We start from the raw sequence: 25,575 nt of genomic DNA, 5'->3' as shown, positions 1-25,575 counted from the left end.
GCTTCCTGTCCCTCATTTTCTCCCAATCATTACTAACTGAAGCCGTGCCCAGCGACTGCAAGGTAGGCAAGCTCGCCCCGATCTTTAAATCTGGCGAACGTAACCAGCTGACGAACTATCGTCCCATTCGCCTTACTAATGTCTGTTCAAAAATAATGAAACACGTCCTATTTTCAAACCTAATATCGTTCTTGGAAACTAATAACCTTCTCTCACCATTCCAACACGGATTCCGCAAAAATTACTCTCTGCACTAGATTATTCTTTCTACTTCAACGTTCGGGGAATAACTGTACCATAAGGGAAGCGAAAAACAAAACCGTAAAACAACCTTGTCTGCCACGGAGTTTTCTTCCGTGTTTTGTTCATTTCTAACAGCTCAATGAATCACCATATCCGGCGACATATTCTCTTCTGAAGAGCTGTCTATGCGACTTCCTCTCCCCGCTCCATATCTCTTGACCTTATATATTTGCAGGGGTGTGATTTCTGAGCCGATTGCGCATTTTTGCGCCCGGGCGATGTCCTGCTACATTCTGTTAAAAAAAGTCAAAATATTTAATTTCCTGCGCCGCTGTGCACCAATTATCCCCCCCCCATATTGAACAGCAACAATACTAAAACAGAAGTGCGTGCTTGCACTTGCGATAGCCTAGCTCACGCGTCCACCTAACAATAGTGGCTTTGTCGACTATCGAGACAGTTCAAGCCATACTACGCTATTTATCTAATCCAATCCGAGTCCACATGGTTCCGGTTGTGCTTCTGGTGATACACGGTCTGCGGGCGCGCTCAAACACGTATTGCGGTACCTACATGGCTTTGGTATTGTCGAAAGTAACAGGTAACACAGCCCTCGAAGCTGATATTACAGTCGTGCCCACTGGAGAGAGACTCCTTCATTAACACATGCCGTTGATCTTCACCCGCCATCCTCTCGGTTCTCTGAGAAATATTTCTACTTCTAACGAATCGTGTACGTAATACGTTTCTAACAAACGCTAGAGAGTCGTTGAGAACGCTGAAGGTCATACAACAATCCGGCTCACAGGTGCAGCGGCACAGTGAACTACGCAATGGCCAGACTGGGCCGACCGAACCCCAAGCGCATGCTCTCTTAATCTGTCATTCACCCACCTCGCAGCGGGCCAATATGGCATCATCCACACGACAGTTGTATCTAGTACACTACTACTGTTCTGCACTAAACAAAATCCCCTGCATGCTTCTTCCCGCAACACGGGCGTTAAAAACTCGACACCGTCTATGAAGCCTGCACCACTGATGCGTCCTGCTCCTGACTAATCTTCTTAGGTTTATGGGATAACGCATGCACTACGGTAACCCTACCATCTCCTCTCCCAGGCTCACGCTACGCTCTCCTCCCTTCCCTTAACAGATTGTAGTAACCTCTCGCTCACACAATTCAAAAATTCATGAGTGTCATCCGAACGAGACATGTCCTTCTGTCGAATAAAATAAAAAGGAATAAGGTGCAAAAAGTGCTGCAAAGTTTTACAGGACGGGCAGCAAGGAGTCACACAGAAACAAGCGCCAAGTGATGTTTTCAGTGTTATTCTCTTCCGAAGCGAAAACAGATCCCATTAATTGCTTAGAACTCGACCAACCGTAAATTCGAGTGCCTGCTCGCCTGCGACACAAAACCAAGGGTGAGCTGTACATGTTTCTTTCGATTACGAAAATAAAAAAGAAATACTCCAAGCGAGGAATTGATCGAAGTATTAGCTCTGGATCACTATGTCTATGTTTCTTGCAGTGCAACATAACCGCGCGTTGCTGTCCTTTCCACGAGAAATACTCCACGTATCCTCAGTAATCCTTTTTGAAGCCAGAGGGTTGTACATTGGAATACTCTTTATTTAAGAGAAATGTCTACCATGTCTCAGGATCGGCCGGAAAAAGCAAAACAGAACAAATGTGTTAGGGAGTCTGAGCATGTAAATTAAACGAAGTATCATTACTCGCCCCGCTATCCACCTATAGGGGCGGGCACAGGACGAATCTGAATTACTCTTCAAGAACAGTCCACGAGCGTTATCCCTAGGACGTTCTGGGGATACAGCTCGATACATGATGACACTGTGAGGACGTCATGAGGATCGTGCGTGTTCTCGGGCATAGCATCTGCTGTAGCAACCGGAAAATGGTGATTTAGGGCATCTGGGATAAACCACAGGATAAAAATGACCACTTACTTGGTTTCCCGGTTGAAGGTGAACAGTTGCCGTATTATGCAACCTTGAAATGCATTCATTGATTTATTAGTTGCCTAAGAACGACTACATGAATGACAATGGGATGAGGTGATTCGCCGCAACAAGTCTAAGAGCGATGACGGAATACATAGGGAAATGTTTAACCTTAGTAATTTAATAACAGTACAATATTAACAAGAGCAGGAACAAAGATTTACAGAGACCACATGAACAAAGAAATCAACGATGAAAGTTGAAACTCGCTGAAAAGGTTAGCCAGCTGTTCAGCTGGTGTTTCGAAGGCATCTATCCGGCTGTCACGCACCACTATTTTTTTTTTTTTTTGCCTGGTAACTGCGCCTCCATTGTACTGAATACGGGCAAATGTCGATCGTGTAGTACGATAGTTATGGATCATGAGAACGATTTACTGCAGAGTACTTAGATTTCGCGTTAACCATTTCATGGCCTCTTTAATGCCAAACCCGCAGCGCGTTATCCTCTCTAGTAAGCTCCTACATTTAACCCATATTGGCAAAGCATTACACGCAATTTCAAGGTGTCCTCGCATTTTATTTGTTTTGTTTTGTTGAAGTTCAAGGATTGCCATCGCGTTAGTCCTGGGTGCCCCGTATTTTCCATATTATAGAAAGTAGATGAGGTACACCTCAGTCACCGGGAAAAATCAGGTCAACTAGTAGAGAACAATTCAAAAATGATAACGGGCATTCCAAAATGTAATTAAAAGCTTTCTCGTGGTCAACACGCGAAAGTTCAAGCTTCAAAAGGAAGCTTCATTGCTGTTCTTCAGTTATGTGCTTTGCAGAAAGTCGCTGAGAGAGCCCACAGCTACCCATATTTGCAGCGGAAAATGTTGCAACGTTGCGAGATCTCTACTCACAAACTGAACACAGAGCCACCACTGTATATGTCCATGTCCGGTACTGCCATGTACAGCTTGAGACAATAGTTGACATGCACGGCACTGGCGCATGTCTTCATCGCAGAGGTCGTCTGCATTATACCAGGAAGAGGTCGAATATGAAACTTTTTTGTTGTTCCGTGTTAGCGCCGCGAAGCAACTGTGGCTATGAGCGGCGTACAGATGTGGACCGGTGAACAGGGAATAGCATAAAGAAGTTGGGGGCAGGGGAGTTACTATGCGTGCTGGGCCGACTTCAGGGGGAACTGGAAAGTCTCAGGAAAACCCCGGGAAAACCTCAGACAGAACAGTTGGCGGTAGGATTCGACCCCAACACCTCCCAGTCAAAAACGGGTGACTGACTATTCTATTCATGTATCAGTATGTGTGTCCGCCCTTGTTTCCTGTTTTGATGTCACTGCAATGTAGACATGCGGCACGGTGCTGTCCCGTGCACTCTTTTCCCCAAGCTGTACAACACTGCTTAAACCCCACCAAATGGTTGGAAAAATGATTTTCGCTCTGCGTGGAACTCGCCATTAGCCACACTATACGATGTTGTTGGAACTTATTCTTGGACGAAGGTAATTCTTTTCTGTAATTTTTACCGCTATGTAATCTACGAAGCTCGAATCTACGAATTTCGACGCGTATGACAAAATTCGACGGGTATGGCAAAAACACTGCATAATATACGAATTAACGGACACTGTCTATCTCTCTTCCTATGTTCCAGATCAATGCAGCCTTTGCAGAAAATAACATCAAGCTGAAGATGAAAGTATACGACACCTATGTGGTACGATTTTATACTCGGCTTCCAGACATGCATTAGCATTAGTGGGCCTATTCATACAGAGGGCAACCACTGAGCCAAGGTCCTGTCATGAAACCAGGTTGAGGGCAAGGCAATTTCATAGCAGCAACAAATTATTGGAACATGTTTGCAAGGGACGTTGATATCGCAGTGTTCTGTGTTTCAAATTCAGTACATCATTAATGGGCAAAAATAAGGCTACTTTCGTTTCCGACCCGTGTTTCGCTCCGACAGAGAACCCACCCAGTTTCAGACAGTCCTTCCCCTTTGGTATTACTTTCGCAGACACTACAGGGCCGCATTTACAAATGTTTCTGATGAGCTACATTTCGTTTCAAGTCTCGCCTTCCGTCGACACGCTATCGGTTTTCTTGTTTTACAGCAGGGCCTTGTAGGTCATTATTGGCTCAAGCAGGACCACTGCCTCATCTGTTATGGCGTATTAGTGTTCATGTTGCTACATTTGACAGCATACACCGAGTGGATATAGCTTGGGTATCCTTACTACGTGAAAGTTAACACGTGTCAAAGTCATCGAAAATGAAACACAATCGGCAATTCTGTCTTTCTCAGTTCAATAAGCTCCCATGGCGCAACGCGTGCTTCATTCAGCACTCTGATTTCTTGCAATCGTCCATTCTCAAACCATGTAGTGCAATTCTAAACATTTTTAGGTTCAAAATATAGGACGATGGCTTGTCTTTAAGCCGCGGTTAGTAAAGTTATGCTCTGTACTCTTGCAATCAGACTCACTGCTGGAAGCAGTTCAGAAAAACTGATGCCGAGTTCAACTAGGTAAAGAAGACTACCTTCTGTCGAGAGTAGCTTTGTGGGTTCCTCAGGAAAAAAAACGAAAGCAGCGGAAGGACAGTCCCATTAAAAAATCTGAGCCTAAGTCACGGAGCGACCACACTGGCGGCACTGATGATGATAAATATTGAAAGCAACGGAATTTCATGACATAGGGACACATGCATGACTTTGTTAACCGTGTGTATTTCCAGCTGAATGAGGAACAGGAAAGAAACCACCTCGTGGAAATTCCTGGGAGACAGTTTCAGTCAATTGACGCAGAGAGAACCTCTGAGAGACTTAAGGGAAGAATAGTTGAATACCCTGGGGTCAACGAGTCCGACATCGTCTACGTATTCACGAGGTGAGTGTCGAGGGAATAACACACGACGCAAGATGTCTCTCCTAGATCGCAGACCCCTTACAAGAAAATTCAATGCAAGTCGTTTCACGCCGAATGCAAGAGAATGTGTTTTTAGCATAAACAGTTGCCCATTGTTCAACGTGTCTACTATCTAGGTTTTCACCAAAGCTATAGTTCTGTTTATATATTCAGCTCGTGTGCTGCTATCGTTCCGACCGTCAGTGCGAAAGTCAGCTAATGGTCATCAAAATGGCTCCATCGAAACTTAACGTGTGTCGTTTTCAGAAGGCTCCTCAGCACGGAAGGTTCTCAGGAGAATATTTTGGGTAAGTATACAAGGCAGGGATATAGCAGGGACAACATTGGGCCAATTATGTTACATGTAGGGTTTGGCGGCCTATAATACGGCGACATATTGGGCGTCCCGCAGTGTAGGGCTGCGGATAACTTCGACCATCCGGGGTTCCTTTGAAACCTCCGACGCATGGTGCTATAGGCAGTGAGAACTAATAATTATTACAACCAATTAACTATACAACAATTAATTATACAACCCAAGTTTTAAACAGGAAATCCGCGGCAAGTTTTGCACTTTTTACTTTAAATTATTTTAAATTTAAAATTTTTAATATTTTTAAATTGTGCAAAATCTAACTCAATGCAATACTTGACGTGGATTTTCTATGTAAAACTCGGGTTGTAGAAAAAAACTAGATAGAAAGGAAGCAGACAGTGGGAAATAATTTATTTGAAAATCAACGACGCCATCTTGAAGAAACCACGCCAGTGCGGGCGACTGGGCCATGACGGTTGCAGAGGCAGGTAGCCACCTAGTTGCAAGGCGTCACACCAGATGGTGCCAGCATCGTCGCTCTATGCGAGAAAGACGAAACAACAAAGTACTAGCGGCACGTAAAAATGGCAGCACTGCTCAGCAAGTCTAGGCATGCGAGAGAAAAGGCCTAACCACAGCGTCACCGCACAACACTACGCGGCTAACGCAAGGCGGGAACCACTAGCCACACGACTGTAAACAGCTAAACAAGTCTAAACATGCGCGTAAGGCGAGAAAAGCCTTAACACGAGCACGGTAAAAGAACGCGCAAACATCGGTAAATCACTCACCTTTTTCCCCTGCGGTGATGGTGCGACTGCTCCATCCGAGAGCCAGGCAGAAACTGAGCGGGCGCGGCGACTGCGGAGCAACCGAGCGAACGTCTCCTCTCCGCGACAGCCAGCGAGCAACTGACTGGGACGCCGCGCCGCGGCAGCTACGCATACGCGCGCGATCTTAGCGCCCTCCGCGGCGACCACCTGCGAGAGGCTAAGAGCGAAGAGCATTCCTGCGCCCTCTTCTTGCGTTGCTCATTGGTCGTGACGTCATCCTATTGTCTCAGGGCTACACTGTTTTTTTCCACTGATACTATTCTGGACAAGGTCCACCTGAAACAACAGTGTCGCGGTATTACGCCATCACGCAGCTGCGTGGCTCAAGGACGCGTACGTTCTAGACGGGACCTGTTATTTATTGAATCACTAGCCCAAGATTATTTCCTTTATTCTACTATAACGATTGCATAGGGAACTGTTGCAGAAAAACACAATACATAAGAGGTGATTGTAGGAATTCCAAAGTCTTACTCGCAAAAGAACAAAATATCCTAAAACGTAACTCCATCAATGGCTAATAAGAGGACTAGACACTCAACAAATCAACACAGAGTACGGGTAACAAGGAGCGCAGAACTATGCGTCTACTCCATCCGACAGCCAGGCACGGAACTGAATCGTAATGCTTTTTCTCCTCTATAAAGTCATGCATCTGTCCCTATTGCGGTTGATTTCTGAACTAATTTAATCGCAAAATTATTAAGAATTGCACTATTCCCATTCAGCCTAGCACTATCGACATCGTCAAGACTAGAATGTTCCTTGTCAAAAAAGAAAAATACAAAGCGTCAACAAAGGAAATCATGCATGTCGGGGCATGTCAGGACAAATCGCACAACTGCCGGGCAACAGAGGAAAGCAAACACAGAAAAACACTTGAACAGAGTGAACACTCACCACCATCGGACACGTACACTACATTCCCTCATTGTAAATCCGTTCGACACAAAATCCACGATTCAGCAGTGACGAACAACACATCCGCACCCCATCAGAAGCAGACAGAACCCCACCGAAGCTACGCCCTTCCACTAACGGCCAACTTATTGCTAGGAACAGAATTAATGCGTCCACACCCGTCAGTGTCCAAGAGTGTATCCCTGCACCCCCTGCAGGCTGTGCTGATTGGTCGTGACGTCATCCTATTGTATCAGGCCTACACTGTTTTTTTTTTTTTCACTAATGCTCCTCTGAACGAGGTCCACGTGAAACAATAGTGCTGCGGTATTACGTCACCATGCAGCTGCGTGGCTCGAGGACGCGTACGCTCTAGACAGGGGACCTGTTATTTATTGAATCACTATCCCAATTTCCTTTATTCTACTATAATGATTGCATTGGGATCTATCGCAGAAAAACACCATACATGAGAGGTGATCGTAGGAATTAAGCATTTCATTACCAAAGTCTTACTAAATTAGACTTGCAAAAGAACAAAATATCCTAACACCTTCAATGGCTACATACAATGAGCGAATCGAGACATGTCCATCCTTTCCGAGAGCCAGGCAGCTAACTGAATAATGTCACGTTGTTCCTCGACTGGATAGAGCCATGCACCTTCCCCCGTCTGGTTACTCTCTGAACTAAATGAATCGCAAAATTATTTAGGATAGCACTACTCCCATTCAAGACAGCACTTTCGACATCGTCAAGAATGTTCGTTGTCAAAAAACCTACATGTAGAAGGAAAACATGACAGAACAGGTCAGGACAGGTCAGCGCATGTTTGTCAGACAACAAGGGGGAAAAAAGCAAAAAGAAACACTTGAACAAAGAAGAAAACCAGCATCAAAGTATTTCTAAGCACACGCACTCCTCTATTTCAAAAACAGTGCTCATCATAAATCCGTCCAGGACAACACACACCATTTTTCGATTGCTACACTTTTTTTTCCAGTAACGGTCAATGCATTGCTACAGACTGCATGACATCATCACATCCTGCCTGAAGAAGACAGCGGCAAATACAAACACTCCTACTATTTATTGAATCGCAAGGTTATTTCCTTTGTCCGACTGTTAATAACGTTCACTTTCACAACAAAATTCAACAAAAAAAAACACCACCATGCATATTAGCGATTTTCACCCCCAAAGGCTCATCATGGCCATTAGAATCACAACACCAGTAAACTACCACTGCCCTTTTAAAATAATAAGTGAGACCACTCAACATCATCACCAGGTTTGTGTAATACGTGACCTTTTCTATGGTCATACATTCGTTGTCTGAGGCTACACCTGCGAGCAAAAAGGCGCGAAAGCCGGGGGCAAAGTCCTATTCGCCTTCGACGGAGGACTAGACACAACGCCTTTACGGGAACATGATTGCATTCCCACCATATTAATGATCATTTCATTGCAGTTTAGAAAAACTACAAAACTACAAGACAAAACTATAATTTTAGGAGCCTATTAAAATTTTACTTTCTATGGAAACTATAATTGACCTATTAGTTGCATCGCTATTAATGAAGCACTCCAATTTTTTTCTCTCTTCCCATTTCAGCCTTGTCATGCAGTGAAACAGACTCACATCCAAAATAATTAATTTACACTGAGGGTGCCGTGCTTCAGGAATTCCTATCCTGCGCTCAGATGCAAGCGTTTCTACACGAATACCTATAACAGCTTACTACTTCAACATACCGAGCTCTTAACAACATCCAACAAACAAGCAGAGAAACGCACTACTGAGCTTTACCATGCGACTTTCTTCTGCGCAAAAGCAGTGATTTGAGGAAAGAGCAGCAAAAATTGCGCACACTTGTGCGTGGCTTCAAAAACTGAAGCATATGCTAATAAACTAAGAGAAAGACACTCATGTCTGGTATCAGATAATTCTTGCATAACAACAACAACAACTTTATTTTCGGCCTTGGACAGTGGGGAGTTTCATCGCAACAGGCGATACTCTACCCCATTGCTGGGTGGAATGGGGGGAATAAAATAACAAGCCCCTTCACAATAACGATCGAAGTCCGATGGTGTCCAGAAATGTCAGAAGAGCTTTGAGCGCAGAGCGTTGCTGGGCTGGATTGGGCCAGGGACCAAGCAATTTCGGTAGGGAGAAAGGGCGAGAGTCCAGCTGACGAAGAGACTCGGAGAGTGTGGTTCGGGAAGGTTCGTAGTGAGGGCAATGAAGAAGAATGTGCTCCAGATCCTCAAGAGCACCACAGTGGCAGCAGGTGGGAGAATCAATTTGTCTCAAGCGGTAACGCCACTGAGCTGTAAAGGCCACATCGAGGCGCATGCGGTGGATTAATGCAGCCTCCTGACGAGATGTGTTTCGTGGCATGCGGAAAGCGAGCGTGGGATCAACTCTGTTCAACATAGAGGGGGGAAGAATGTCGTTTGTCCGTTGGCGGGAAGCCAGGGGTGTCACTAGACGTCGCAGAATTGAACGGCGGTCTCCTCTGAGCAGAGCAATACGGGTCCGCTTCCGATACGAGAGTGCTGTTTCTGCGGCGCTGTCGGCCTGCTCGTTCCCCACGACACCACAATGGGCTGGAACCCACTGGAGAACTAGCCTGTGGCCTGCGGCGTAGATAGTGTGGTAAGCCATTAACACGTCTGTGACTAGTTGGGTACACCTCATTGTCCCTTCGTAAAGAAAGCACAGGACGAGGGCACACAAATTCCTTTAAGCAGGAAGGGAAAAGGCTTAAGACGGAGTGCTCAGGAATAATAGCAGAGTCGCCGGACATCGCTAAGCGGCTAACACAATATAACAAGATAATAGCGGCAGGTAAAATTGCAACACTGCTAAACAAGCCCCAACATGCCACGATGACGTCGTAAACCAGGAAAAAAAGCACGCGCGCGCACACAGCAGCTCAGGAATGCACAAGGAGAGGTGCTTTATTGGAATTTCTCCTCCACGCTCACATACCAGCATTTCTGCGCAAATACTTATAACTGCATACAGCTTACTCCATCAACATATCAAGCAAAGTGAGTTCTGACACTCAACAACATATAACAAAAAACAAATTTCATTCTCATGAACTCTCCTCTGCCGAGCGGCTTTCTCCTGCTCTACCTAGATGCTGACTTTTTCCCCTCACCTACATTCTGAGTAAAAGCAGTGAAAGAAGAAAAAAACCGCGAAAAATTACACGCATTTGTGCCCCAATAGCTGTAACTGCAAGAAACCGTAGCGCACGCTATTAAACTGAGAAAGAGACACCCATTTCTGCCACCAGATAATTCTTGCATAATGCCACATACTCAGTCGCATTACCCTTGTGTAAAGGAAGCACAGGACAGGGATACACAAATTTCCTTAAGTGAGCAGGGAAAAAGCTTAGGTCGAACTGCTCAGGAATATTCGGAGAACCACCGCTTATTGCTACGCGGCTAGCACAACATGACAGCAAAAAGATATTAGTGAAGATTAAATATTGCAACACTACTGAACAAGTCCAGACATGCGACATCGCATACAAAATACTGCTCATCGGGAAAAGGGCTTAAGCCTGCGACCGAAAATCATAGAGCATACGCAACTTCATTTTTCTATTTCGCGTAAACTAAACGCGGTCTGCTTGGAAAACGACGCACAAATATTCTTAGGGAGCAGAGAAATATAGGAATTTTTACTCCGTGCTCAGATACCAGCATTTCTGCTCAAAAAACTATGACTGCAAAATTAAGCACTGCTTACTTCATCAAGATATCGAACACCCAACAAAATCAAACAAACAACCCCACTTCCACTGATAGAACAATATTCAGCTTTTACCAGGAGGCTCTCTTCTGCGTAAACGTAGAGAAAATAAGAAAAGAGCAGCAAAAAATTACACGCACTTTTGCTCGCATAGCTAGAGAAAAGAGAACAAAATAAAATAACGAGGCACACGCTAATAAACTGTGACAAAGACATTCATTTCTGCTATCAGATAATTATTGCATGATGCTAAATACTCATTTGCATTGTCCCTGCGTGAAGAAAGCACAGAAAAAGGACACACAATTTATCTTAAGCGAGCAGGAAAAGTCGCTTCTACTCCGACAGCTTAATACCATAAAGTCAGTCATAGACAGATACATACTAACAAACAAACAACAACAGGACCGGCGTCGGGCATTCATAAAATACCCTGCCCAAAACAAAGACTTCACCAGGTTCGCGAGGCAATTCCATTAAAAACGCTCGTCCTATCATACAGATAGCAATGCAAACGCGACTGCCCTTATTTTTTAAACAACTATTACACGCAATAGTACATAAATGTATCACTCGTGTCACACGAAAAGGCAAACAGATAGCACTTACTTGTCAAGTGGGGTCCCAGCGCGCGCGAGCGCGCGCACACACACACACAGACACACACTCACATTTTCACACTCACAAACAGTCCATTTTCACAAGCACATAAATCCATATTATTCCTCAGGTCCTAATAATTATCCTATCATCAATCCTATCAATAATTATCCTACCATCGTCAAAAGAAGGCACATATATATATGTGAACGCAAAACAATAGGTCTTCGTTCCAGGTGTAATAGATATCGTCACTCGGCCGGCGCGACCAAAAAAAAAGAAAGGAATGCATGTTCGCTATACATCCACGAAGAAAACGGTGCCGTGCTTCTGCGCAGCGATCATTATACAGGAGTGAATTCACTTCGTTTTCCTTTCATTTCCTTGCACTCATATATTTTGCAACAATACTATAGGGTAGAACGTGTAAATGTGAACATCATTCGCTACACACTGTAGCTCTCATCATTTTTAAACTAAACCACTTAACATGTGTTCATAGGCTTTCACTAAATAGGTGAGCCAACAACTCCAAATAAAATAAAATCAAATAATCATTCACCATCGCTGGCTGCAAGTTTGGGTACCCAACAGAGCAGTGGGCTCCCATCAACGCGCCTTGGACTGGCCTTACACACACACACACACACACACACACACACACACGAAGCCTTTTTGAATACATTCTGCTGTCGCCGGAATAAAATATTTATCGCGAGGGTACTACAATGTCAGCTCTGTTGCTGTTTAAGTGATAAAACAGTGCCTCACTCGGGCGCGAGAACGGGCCCGCACGCGGCTCGCGTGGGGCGCGGTTCGGGCGCACTGTTTTATCTCCTAAGGCAGCACAGAAGTCATTTTTAACACCCAATTGGCCAGTTAATTAACCACCAGTTAAGTTAACACCCAGTTTAGTTAACACCCAGTCCCCGCGCCCTCTCAGTTTCTGAGTGGCTCTCGGATGGAGCAGTCGCACCGTCGCCGCAGGGGGAAAAGGTGAGTGATTTACCGACGTTTGCGCGTTGTTTTACCGTGCTCGTGTTAAGCCTTTTCTCGCCGTACGCACATGTTTAGACTTGTTTAGTGTAGTGTTGTGTGGTGACGCTGTGGTTAGGCCTTTTCTCTTGCATGCCTAGACTTGTTGAGCAGTGCTGCCATTTTAACTTGCCGCTAGTACTGTGTTGTTATCTGTCTTTCTCGCAGAGAGCTACGATGCTGGCACCATCTGGTGTGATGCCTCTGCAACCGTCGTGCCCCAGTCGCCCGCACCGGCGTGATTTCTTCAAGATGGCGTCGTTGATTTTCAAATAACTTCTTTCCCACTGTCTGCTTCCTTTCTATCTAGTTTTTTTTTTCTACAACCCAAGTTTTACATATAAAATCCACATCCAAAAAGTATTGCATTGAGTTAGATTTTGCACAATTTAAAAATTTTAAAAATTTAAGTTAAAAAATATTTTAAGTAATTTTAAAATAATTGAAAGTAAAAAGTCTAATACTTGCCATGGATTTTCTGTGTAAAACTTGGGTTGTATAATTACTACTGCAATGTTCCCTCCCCCACATTCCTCCCCACTCGGCCGGGTTTGAACCAGATCTTGGGCTCAGCCAGTCAACACGTTAGCCTCTGAGCTACCGAGGTGGTCCGCCCAATACTGAAATTCCGAAATTGGCGCTGATGCTCAAACTGTATAGGCTCACACGTTGTTTGTAACTAATTTGAACGGTTGTTGAAAAGGGGTCGAAGCCACATCGCATATTGTGGTCTATGGACGGTCAGACCATTTGGGATGCTCAGCGGCGGATTTCCAAACCCGCCCATGTCGCCGCGGACTCCAGTTGACGCGGCGTCACCGGCGCTCTGGTTGATGATAAGGCACGTAGAAGCTTTTATGCATCTTGCTTTTGGGAACATGATATAATCGATTGAAGGGACGAGTCTGTAAGGGGGAGAGAACGCCTTTACTGGTCAAAGGCCGAACGTAGGAAAAGGAACTGCAGTCACGTCTCGCGCCTCTGTGGCGCAAACTAAGCGGAGAGGTTCGCACGAGCGGGGGAATCAAATTTTCGCATAGGACGCAATGTCTTTGGGTATTTCAACGCGGTCAAACAGAACTTTTCCTCCCCACTTTCCATGCGGCTTTAAAGGGGCAGTAAAACAAGGTGCGCATTTCTCTGCATTATATCAGCGCAACTTATGCAGTGAAAGCTCGTTGTACTTATTATCGCTGAAATCCGAAAGACGCTTGGATGTGGATGACATATTCAATGCACTCTGTCGCTTTTTAGCTCCACCCTGTGATCTCACTTGACGTCATTTTGACTTGGGGCTTTCCTAACCAATTATGAATGAATGAATTTTATTCCCACTTTAAGTCGTGGTTGGAGCCTTGAAAAAAAAAGTCGCAGTAACGACTTGACGGGTTCACAGCTCCCGTACAAAATGACATTGGTTAAGCGAGACGAAAAGCATCCGTGGAAGGTAAACTATAAATGCATGCAATATGAATATCTTTCTTTGACACTGTCAAAATGAATCAATAGGGGGCTCGTTCAAGATGCATGGCAATATATATGAACACTCTGTTCACCATATCTGATTCTACATCGGGGGATATGCCGAAAGCTCTTGGCGCGATTGTTATAAGAATAACTATGCTCTTTGAGGTCAATTAGTGATAAGATATTATCTAAGGACGTTTTATGAGCAGTACGGTAATAACACAAAAGTTTATATCGATACGGGTTATTAACAATAATCAGCGAGTACCGTTCAAACAAACCAGTTATGGTGTGGTTATATGGTGGACAATCCAAAGTTCGGGGGAATTTATTTTGCAACACAAGCAACCTATGTAGGTTGGACATTTTCGTTGTTCCCATACCAAGAGGCAGTAGTTAAAATGTGAGTACAATAATGAGTTTTAAAGTAGCATAACTCGTTTGGTTAGATGCTTACGATATCTATACAGAAAACCAAAGAATCGCGATGCCTTGGAATGCACGTCATTAATGACCAAGAAAGTAGTAGTGTAGAAGAAAAAGTTACACCGAGAGTTTTGCATTTTCTACTATGTCGGCAACTGTGTTATCTATTTCAAGATTTACTGAGGGCTGAACTTGTTTTTGCGTTGAAGAAAACCGCCTTAGTTCTACTGGCGTTAATGTTCAAACAGTTAGGATCAGCCAAATACTTTACCCGTTCCAGTACCTTATTTGCATGTGTGACTATCCCGTCAGGGTCTGAACCGTGAAAAAAGATGCTCGCATCGTCGGCATATATGATAAACTATATGATATGATAAACACCAAAGAGCAAAGGACCAAGTAAGCTGCCTTGCGCTGCAGTGCAGAAGAGTAGCCATTAATGACAACCTTCTGATACCTATTATCTAAATATGCCGAGGACAGCGAAAGTGTCGTGCCCCGGATTCCACAACGCGACAGTTTTAGTAATAGTATCCTGTGTGAAAACGAATCAAATCCTTTGCTGAAATCAATAAAAGTTCCGAAAGTAATGAGTTTCTTTTCAGTGTTTTATTAGTACGGTTCCTTTCTGTACTAAAACAGCCAGCTCAGTCGATCTGTTCTTTCGGAAACCGAACTGCCATTATAATCAAGGGTTCCACGAATGATTTTACTTCACTTAAGGAAATTGACTAGATGAATGTTAATGATATTACATTCAAACCCTAAACGGTTCAAACATCAAACTAGAAAAGAGATGCATTCAATTTAGCTATCACACTTGCACCACGTTTTCTAGCACGCAGAACACCGCAAGCGCGAATGAATATACGGCGCTACAGTTCCCGAATCTCAGGTAAGCGATGGGTCGTCGTCTTGGTCACCTTCGAATGGTTCGGACGACTGGGCTGACGTACTTTGGATTGAAGCACGCGGCATCGCGTCACCATCTCGTGTGGCTCAGTGGTTAGTGTGCTGCCCATGTGACGTTGTATCTGAGAGGTACCCGGGTGGGAATCGCGCCAGCCCAACTATTGACGTTCGCCTCGGCATTGGGCGCTTAGTATTGCTTAGTCGAGCCGGAGATGTCAGAGATGTCATGACGCTGAATTTCAGAACGACGGAGGGCGAAATGCACTTCTACAGAAACAAACGGACCAATTCGCCTCACAGCTGATAATGAAGTCTGTTTATTGGCTGGAAATTTTAAACGTCACGTCCCTCCATAGCGTAGAACTCATCCCGGACTGCAAAAGACCACGTAGTCATGTGGCGTATGCGTGGTGGAGAGAAGCGTGCGGGTTACTCATGTTTGAAAGCATTTATATATGTCACTGAGCAGGCAGTAGCTGCTTGGGTATACTGCTTGTACGCGGTGGCCTTGGGAGGGAGAAATGTTTGAGATCTCCTCTCAGCCTTCCTGTTTCGGAGTAATTCCATCCTAATACAAATAGAATACAATGAAAGAATGAAATACAGATAGAAACTATTTCACTGACCTCTCACACTACTCCGTTACTTGAAGGTGCTAGTGGCCATCTTCAATTTCGTTCAGTTCCTAATTTCAATTTGAAATGCAAAAATGTTGCCTACACTCTAAACCCAGTGACGGATAGCTGCCGTGTGATCAACTGGCACATTTTTTAAAAAATGTGCCAGATGACTTCAAGAGGCACGCGGTGCCTGCGAGAGCTGCGGGTGCCATGGGCTCCCTGAAGCAACCGGTACGACATCCCTGCTGACGCCAGGAGCCACAGTGTACCGGACGTATCGAAGGGTTACTTGTACCCACTAATACGCGAAACACATTGCGCCTCTCGAGTTCCCTAACAGAAAAATGACCTCCACGCTTCGCAAAAAAAGAAAAAGCAGAAAATGCTCCAAGCACATCGAACATGAAACACCAAATTTTATTGGCTTGCACATACCTTTAAATTGCATCCAGTACATAATCGTTTGCCGAATGGAAAGCATACAAGGTTCACTAATCCCAACACACACATATGGAGCACACGTTGCACGGACACACAACCCATCCGATGATCCGATGCACCAGGCAGTCCTCCAAATGCCGAACACACAATCCTCGAAACTTCGAACATGGAACACGACGGTTCCTCAAACGAAATGGCCGAGAAACAATTGTCCAACAAGTGGCAACAGACACCAATTCCATGTGAGAAGCAGTTGCAATCTTGAACGCGTATGTGTGACCGTTGAGACAGGAAACAACCTGTAAAGACACCGAAGTGAATATTACGCTGGTATTGTTCCAACGTTAATGCTGGTATAGTATTCCATTTTGTAACTCACCTCCTCGCAATCGATACAGTCCCACCGTCACCTATAACGAAATAATACTATTAACCTCGCTTGTAATGTACATCGTCGCTTCACCGATGCAGCCGATCCTCTCCTGCCGCCATTTGCAATGCGTCCACCGTCTGCAAAAGAATGTACTTCGATTGTTAAACACGGGTGAAACGCAGGTGTCGCACGATGCATCACAGCTAGGTTGACTTACCTTGAGTAAACATTAGACCTGTACTTAAAAAGCAAGGTGTCATCCTTCTCAAAGGCGAGGTTGCAACGCAGACAGCGGACGGGAAGGGGGAAGGAACGTACTGCGGGAGAATACGTTGTGCCATGTCACTCCTCACCGGCAGAGCGCGGGACAACGTAGTACGCTCCATCGAAGTCACGCATATTCAGCTGGCACACGCATTATTCAATAAGCACACCAGTACGAGGTTCAGGAGGCACACATATTATTCAGCGGGCACAAAGCCGTTTTATACCGACGTGACGGCTTTGTACCTGCTGAAATTTGGCGATGAGGTTCGCTGTGCTTGCTATTTGATTACCGTTACGGCTGTGTACCCGCTGCACTTTCTGAGGGAGCTTTTTTAACTGGCACATATCCGTCACAGGATTTAGAGTGTAGAGCTTGCCGAGTCTGTCTGGGTCAGGCAAGGTGTGTCGAGCGAAGTGAATTGCTGGCGGAACTGCAACGGCTGTCTCTGCCGGGGCGTTCTAGTACAGAAATACGTGATTCTTCTATTGTGGTCGATAGAGTATCATGATATCTTAATTGTGTCCTTCATTGTTTAAGTGTGCTGACTTGTTTCAGTCAGGTACGAAGATGAAACAGGACCCTGTGGAGGACGTTTGCTGCCCAACATCTACTACGACCCTCCCTTTTCCTACGTAGCTATTACACAATATATGTGGTCCAACACCCTGGTCAGGTACGTCTTTTATGCGGGAATACGCAAATTCAACGGAGTATACACTAAGTACACACTATACACATAAGACGACATGCGTAGAAAAGCTTGCCCATGGGGTCCATGACGACGAAGCATGACCTTATAGGTAGTGATGAGTGCGGGCATGAAAATTCGTACCCGCACACGTACCGCAACCGCACAACCCGCATCCGTACCCGAACATCCCGACGCCTATCCGCATACCAGCCGATATACCCGCAACCCAATGCGTACTCATATATAAATTATGCCACATGATCGTGACGGCACGAAATGATTTATCGATATTCAGGACAATGTCCTTCCGTTGGCGAGCCATTTTTCCAGCGCGTACGCTGTTGCCACTGCGGACATGGTTGCCAGCTTACTGATGCGAAGTATACCAGTCTTGGTGTCGAAAGATAGCCAAAGTTAGCCCTATGTGGCAAACAATAACAGCAACTTTATTTTGAGATGATCAATTGGATGTGGAACGTCTTGTAAAGTATTTTGGGCCAAATGTTCGAATGAATCGGGTCATACACCAAAATCCAACGTGTTCGTTCTGCGCCTGCTGGTACTGCGGGTATACCTCCGTAATCCGCGGAGGCAGTGCGAGTCTACCGGCACCTTGCCCGCAACCCGCGATGACACGGAACTGTGTACAGGACAAAAGGACAAACTTGCTCGGATACCCGCACTGCAGTCATCTTTCCTTATAAGCACAACGACAAGGACGCGACGTAACAACACAACGCCAGCCTGTGTTGTGTAGTTACATACATCATTGTACTTGTTACAAAGAAGTTGTTATGTTTCGTTGTAAAAAACTTTTTGTTTTAAAAGTAAAAAAAATAGCCGAAGCTCTGTAGCTGCTATTTTTTACTTTTTATATGTACTTGCTGGCTTGCACTGCGGCCTCCATAGGTGGCGTCGTCACCGTGGAACATTGACGTCTCGCCGAGATGCACTGTTGTGCCGACCCAAGATCGTGTCACTTCCCTACGCCAGGCTGACGAGCTCCAAGTAGAGCGAAACAGCTGTCCTTGGCTGGGAGTGCACGATCAAATTCTAAACATATGCTCAACGTGCAGCTACAGAGCTTCGGCTATTTTGTTACTTTTTATATGTACTTGCTGGCTTGCACTGCGGCCTCCACAGGTGGCGTCGTCACCGTGGAACATTGACGTCTCGCTGAGACGCACTGTTGTGCCGACCCAAGATCGTGTCACTTCCCTACGCCAGGCTGACGAGCTCCAAGTAGAGCGAAACAGCTGTCCTTGGCTGGGAGTGCACGATCAAATTCTAAACATATGCTCAACGTGCAGCTACAGAGCTTCGGCTATTTTGTTACTTTTTATATGTACTTGCTGGCTTGCACTGCGGCCTCCACAGGTGGCGTCGTCACCGTGGAACATTGACGTCTCGCTGAGACGCACTGTTGTGCCGACCCAAGATCGTGTCACTTCCCTACGCCAGGCTGACGAGCTCCAAGTAGAGCGAAACAGCTGTCCTTGGCTGGGAGTGCACGATCAAATTGTAAACATATGCTCAACGTGCAGCTACAGAGCTTCGGCTATTTTTTACTTGATATATATATATATATATATATATACATACACAGAGCGAGAAAGTTTACAATAAGCAGACCCGACAAAAAGTGTGGGGGAGGTACAGATTGACAAAAAGAACAGACAACAGGAAAGCTACAACTTTATGACTACATGAATGTTGGGGGTCAACGCGGTGGGAGGGGAGCAGCAAGCAAGCATTCCTCCCCTCCCACCGCGTTGACCCCCAACTTTCCAGTTGTCTTTTCTGTTTTTCAGTCTGCACCTTCCCCCACTTTTTGTCGGGTCTGCTTATTGTAAACTTTCTCTCTCACTCTCTGTGTGTGTATATACATATATATATATATATATATATATATATATATATATAATGCAGAAAGAAAAAGCCATTAAAGAAACAAGTAGATGACACTAGACTTGAAATTCAAAATTACATATTAAGATGGCTTCTATGGCTGCACGCAGTGAAACAGATACTCATGGAACGATGCGACAGCACCAGAGGACACGTGTTTCGCCGTGTTTGCGGCTCGTCAGCTCATACACAAATTAAATATGACCACAATGCCAATAGTTAAATGTTGGCGGAGCATTACGATTATGTTGCCCAGGCAGTGTTTCAGGTGCTGCAGTGAGTTAACATTACAATTACCGTAATTTCACGCGTATAAGCCGCACCGCAGATAAGCGGCAGGACCAGTTTTTAGGAACCTTTTGAAAACTTTCTGGCAGATAAGCCGCACCCGCAGATAAGCCGCGGGCAATACGACGCGACTGATTTGTGCGACAAGGGAGACCATAGAGAAGGCCATAAACCCTGTGGTCCATACTCGGGAGTCGGCATGGTGTACAAGAAGGGGTTCAGTGCTAGTGGTCTACCAAGATCGGATTCCCTTGTTGCGTGTTTTTCATGGATCGCTGGGTCAGTGGTCTTCCAGAAGACACCAGGAAGGTCAATCTACTCAAATGGGGACGCGCCCCTGCTATGTAATGTTCGTGCATCGGCAGAGCGGTGCTGTTCCAGAGAAACTGTCGGCCCTTTCGTTAAAACCGGCAAATGGGGAAGATACCACGAAAAAATAGTCATCAGATAAGCCGCACCGGTGGATAAGCCGCAGAGCGCCCGTTAGAAAAAAAATCGCGCATAAGCCGCGGCTAATACGCGTGAAATTACGGTAGTGTGACCATTATGGGGAGAATTCAGATATATCCGGGGAGAGCACTGCGGACGCAGTATGGAAGATGACTATGGACAAAAGGATCGAGACGAGGACAACATAAGGTCAAAGAAAATTAACCGACCGAGAACTTGAAATTAATTACAATCCATTCTTACGCACGTGTGAATGCGCTCTAACCCTGAATGTGGCGTTCTTCCATATAACATCTGCGAGACCACAGCCCTCGCGTGGCATAGTGGTTAGAACGATCGCCTTCCGCGCAAAGACTGGGAAGTAACACGTGTTCGAATCGTGATTCTGCTGTCTGCGATTTTCCCAGAGCTTCCCGCTAGGCTTTCCAGACGAATGTTGGCACCATTCCCCTGAAGTCTGCCCAGGAGCAGGATAATTACTGAATATGAAAGCATAATGTCCTCACTTGCATATATCTTGATGAGAGGTATACGGAGCGCTGAATCAACTTTGCTCTGCATATCGGGGGGGGGGGGATGTCAGCGGTTCATTGGAAGGAAGCCAGGGGAGTGACGAGGCGTGGATGTACGGAACGACGATCTCCCCTCGGCAGCGGAATAAGCGTCCGTCTCGGAGACGAGAGAGCTGCTGCACCACAATAGGCTGGTGGTATAAACATAAACAAACAAACAACTTTATTGTGAGAACACGTAAACTTAGCGCGAATCATGATAGGAAAACCGTGAGCCAATGATAAAAAAGGTGACAAAAGACACAAAGTTTATTGTGTCTGATATACGAAGTAGAAAATGTATTGTTGGCTATGACTTGTTCCAATGTGTTGTCACACTTATACGGACACATGAGCTGCTCGCGTTTTGGCGCGCAGGTGTGGTCGGGAAGTTGATGAAGGGTCGCAGAATGCAGATGAAATAATTAAGAAATATTTTCAACTGTTCATTCTACAAGTATGTACGACATGTTTGTCGGCGCGCTGGTGTGAGCAGGGGAGTCGTTTGCACTCCGTATTGTCAGTACGTCAGTATCATCTGTAATTCACGTTACACAATGGCAGAAACACAAAATATTTTCAAGTGTACATTCATGTATTATATGCATGAGGTGATTGCCGGTGCAGGGGGAGGGTTGGCTGTGTATGACTGCGATGCAAAAAGAAAAACTTTGATGGTTGCTCCCCTAGGGGCAAAGTGGGCCGAAGGAGCTCACAATATACTGCTGCTGTCGGATGATAGCCTTGTGATTTTGCTTTCACATCATGTGCCTTATCACAGACAACACACACACATGTGTGTGTTGTCTGTGATAAGGCACGTATGCTATGCTCTTGCGCTGTCAGCAGTTGAAGACAGCGCTGCTGTCGAAACGTCGAATACCCCCTCTTAGTTTTTAATAAAGTCCCCCTTTTATTCCTTGTCCTGTAGAAGCACCGTCTCCACTTCTGATCTTTATTGAATACCTTTATTTTTCGTGGTCAACCGCATTCGTTTATTTCAACTTACTTATAAATATATATATATATATATATGTTCAACGTGCAGCCAAAGAGCCTATGCTATTTTTTTTTTCACTTAATACGTTACTGGCTTCGCACTGGGCTCTCAGAGGTGAGTTTCTCACCCTGACGGGAGGACATCACGTTCCACGTGACCTTCCGACGCCACTCGCTCAAACGTCGCCCACCTACGCATTGCTGATGAAGGCCCAATACGGCCGAAACAGCTGTCCAATGCTGGTGTGGCGACGTTTGGGACTTATAAACATATGTTCAACGGGCAGCCAAAGAGCCTATGCTATTTTTTTTTTTCACTTAATACGTTACTGGCTTCGCACTGGGCACTCAGAGGTGAGTTTCACACCCTGACGGGAGGACATCACGTTCCATGTGACCTTCCGACGCCACTCGCTCAAACGTCGCCCACCTACGCATTGCTGATGAAGGCCCAATAAGGCCGAAACAGCTGTCCAATGCTGGTGTGGCGACCTTTGGGACTTATAAACATATGTTCAACGTGCAGCCAAAGAGCCTATGCTATTTTTTTTCACTATATATATATATATATATATATATATATATATATATATATATATATATATATATAAAGAGGGGGAAAAGCCATTAAAAAATAGGTAAATGAGGCTAGACGTGTTTGAAATTCAAACTTACAGTTAAGATGGCTTATATGGCTGCACGTAGAGAAACAGATACTCATTGAACGATGCGACAGCACCAGAGGACACGTGTTTCGCCGTGTTTGCGGCTCGCGGCCCTGGGTAGCTGCGCATCGTTCGGGATTGGCAAACCAGGGGTCACTCAGCGAGCGACATACACCTGGGAGGGTGACCGAGCACTCCTCAATGCCACAGTGCAAGCCAGTGAATTATAAAGAGGGGGGGGAAGCCATTAAAAAATAGGTAAATGAGGCTAGACGTGTTTGAAATTCAAACTTACAGTTAAGATGGCTTCTATGGCTGCACGTAGAGAAACAGATACTCATTGAACGATGCGACAGCACCAGAGGACACGTGTTTCGCCGTGTTTGCGGCTCGTCGGCCCTGGGTAGCTGCGCATCGTTCGGGATTGGCAAACCAGGGGTCACTCAGCGAGCGATATACAGCTGGGAGGGTGACCGAGCACTCCTCAATGCTACAGTGCAAGCCAGTGAATTATAAAGAGGGGGTAAAAGCCGAAGCCAATCCCGAACAATGCGCAGCTACCCAGGGCCGACGAGCCGCAAACACGGCGAAACACGTGTGCTCTTGTGCTGTCGCATCGTTCAATGAGTATCTATATATATATGTATATATATATATATATAAAAAGTAAAAAAATAGCCGAAGCTCTGTAGCTGCACGTTGAGCATATGTTTACAATTTGATCGTGCACTCCCAGCCAAGGACAGCTGTTTCGCTCTACTTGGACCTCGTCAGCCTGGCGTAGGGAAGTGACACGATCTTGGGTCGGCACAACAGTGCGTCTCGGCGAGACGTCAATGTTCCACGGTGACGACGCCACCTGTGGAGGCCGCAGTGCAAGCCAGCAAGTACATATAAAAAGTAAAAAAATAGCCGAAGCTCTGTAGCTGCACGTTGAGCATATGTTTACAATTTGATCGTGCACTCCCAGTCAAGGACAGCTGTTTCGCTCTACTTGGAGCTCGTCAGCCTGGCGTAGGGAAGTGACACGATCTTGGGTCGGCACAACAGTGCGTCTCGGCGAGACGTCAATGTTCCACGGTGACGACGCCACCTGTGGAGGCCGCAGTGCAAGCCAGCAAGTACATATAAAAAGTAAAAAAATAGCCGAAGCTCTGTAGCTGCACGTTGAGCATATGTTTACAATTTGATCGTGCACTCCCAGCCAAGGACAGCTGTTTCGCTCTACTTGGAGCTCGTCAGCCTGGCGTAGGGAAGTGACACGATCTTGGGTCGGCACAACAGTGCGTCTCGGCGAGACGTCAATGTTCCACGGTGACGACGCCACCTGTGGAGGCCGCAGTGCAAGCCAGCAAGTACATATAAAAAGTAAAAAAATAGCCGAAGCTCTGTAGCTGCACGTTGAGCATATGTTTACAATTTGATCGTGCACTCCCAGCCAAGGACAGCTGTTTCGCTCTACTTGGAGCTCGTCAGCCTGGCGTAGGGAAGTGACACGATCTTGGGTCGGCACAACAGTGCGTCTCGGCGAGACGTCAATGTTCCACGGTGACGACGCCACCTGTGGAGGCCGCAGTGCAAGCCAGCAAGTACATATAAAAAGTAAAAAAATAGCCGAAGCTCTGTAGCTGCACGTTGAGCATATGTTTACAATTTGATCGTGCACTCCCAGCCAAGGACAGCTGTTTCGCTCTACTTGGAGCTCGTCAGCCTGGCGTAGGGAAGTGACACGATCTTGGGTCGGCACAACAGTGCGTCTCGGCGAGACGTCAATGTTCCACGGTGACGACGCCACCTGTGGAGGCCGCAGTGCAAGCCAGCAAGTACATATAAAAAGTAAAAAAATAGCCGAAGCTCTGTAGCTGCACGTTGAGCATATGTTTACAATTTGATCGTGCACTCCCAGCCAAGGACAGCTGTTTCGCTCTACTTGGAGCTCGTCAGCCTGGCGTAGGGAAGTGACACGATCTTGGGTCGGCACAACAGTGCGTCTCGGCGAGACGTCAATGTTCCACGGTGACGACGCCACCTGTGGAGGCCGCAGTGCAAGCCAGCAAGTACATATAAAAAGTAAAAAAATAGCCGAAGCTCTGTAGATGCACGTTGAGCATATGTTTACAATTTGATCGTGCACTCCCAGCCAAGGACAGCTGTTTCGCTCTACTTGGAGCTCGTCAGCCTGGCGTAGGGAAGTGACACGATCTTGGGTCGGCACAACAGTGCGTCTCGGCGAGACGTCAATGTATTTATATTATCATTGTATATATATATATACAGAAGAAATAAGTTCGCACAGAGCACCACCAAAGGAATATTTTCAGATGACTTCATTTAATTCATTTTGAAATTACACAGACACGACGTTTCGAACGGTGGACCGTTCTTTTTCAAGTGAAAAGATATAATGAGTTGGTCAAACAGAAAACACTCACTTTCGTGTGCTTCGACAGTGGTGGGGGAAGGGAAATCGTAGTGCGTTGAGGTTGCCGAAGGGAGGTCATAAATTCTGTGTGCGGGGTCCTGTCGAGTGTGTTTCGCACGTGGGTGTTTTTCTTTTTTTTTTTTTTTGAGGGGGGGTCTTTCCCTAAGACGCATTTGTGTGGAAAGGACTCGTTTGCGTCGCGTAAACGGGTGTAGCTTCTTGTTGTGTTGTAGGCGTTATTATTTCCCCATGTTTTTCACAGTGGACAGCGATCCCAGGTGTTCGTTTAGTGCCGGATTGAATTTATGTATTAAAAATGATTCCTTCATTCCACGATCCCTATCGCTCTTGAATCCCGATTGTAATATGGCAATAGAGAGTTTCTCAATCGCATGTTCTGGAAGGGCCATATGCCTAGACAGCGGGAGTTCCGGTTTTGTTTTGGTGTGGGGCTTGTGGTAGTTGAAGCGAATTCTGAATGATGTGCAGGTTTGTCCAATGTATTG

At 45.7% G+C, this 25,575-nt stretch overlaps 1 protein-coding gene across 1 annotated transcript in view; it reads left to right on the top strand.

The window, feature by feature from the left end:
• Positions 1–25,575, top strand: part of LOC135376712 (uncharacterized) — a 54,118-nt gene that overhangs the window by 23,686 nt on the left and 4,857 nt on the right. The window contains exons 4-7 of the mRNA XM_064609199.1: positions 3,875–3,937; positions 4,960–5,111; positions 5,397–5,437; positions 17,651–17,768. Of these exons, the coding sequence (XP_064465269.1) occupies positions 3,875–3,937; positions 4,960–5,111; positions 5,397–5,437; positions 17,651–17,768 (374 nt within the window). The remainder of the gene's footprint in view (positions 1–3,874; positions 3,938–4,959; positions 5,112–5,396; positions 5,438–17,650; positions 17,769–25,575) is intronic.

This window comes from Ornithodoros turicata, unplaced genomic scaffold, assembly GCF_037126465.1.
Source record: "Ornithodoros turicata isolate Travis unplaced genomic scaffold, ASM3712646v1 ctg00001245.1, whole genome shotgun sequence".
In the NCBI taxonomy this organism is placed as follows: Eukaryota; Metazoa; Arthropoda; class Arachnida; order Ixodida; family Argasidae; genus Ornithodoros; species Ornithodoros turicata.
This window is presented reverse-complemented; position numbering and strand designations above follow the sequence as displayed.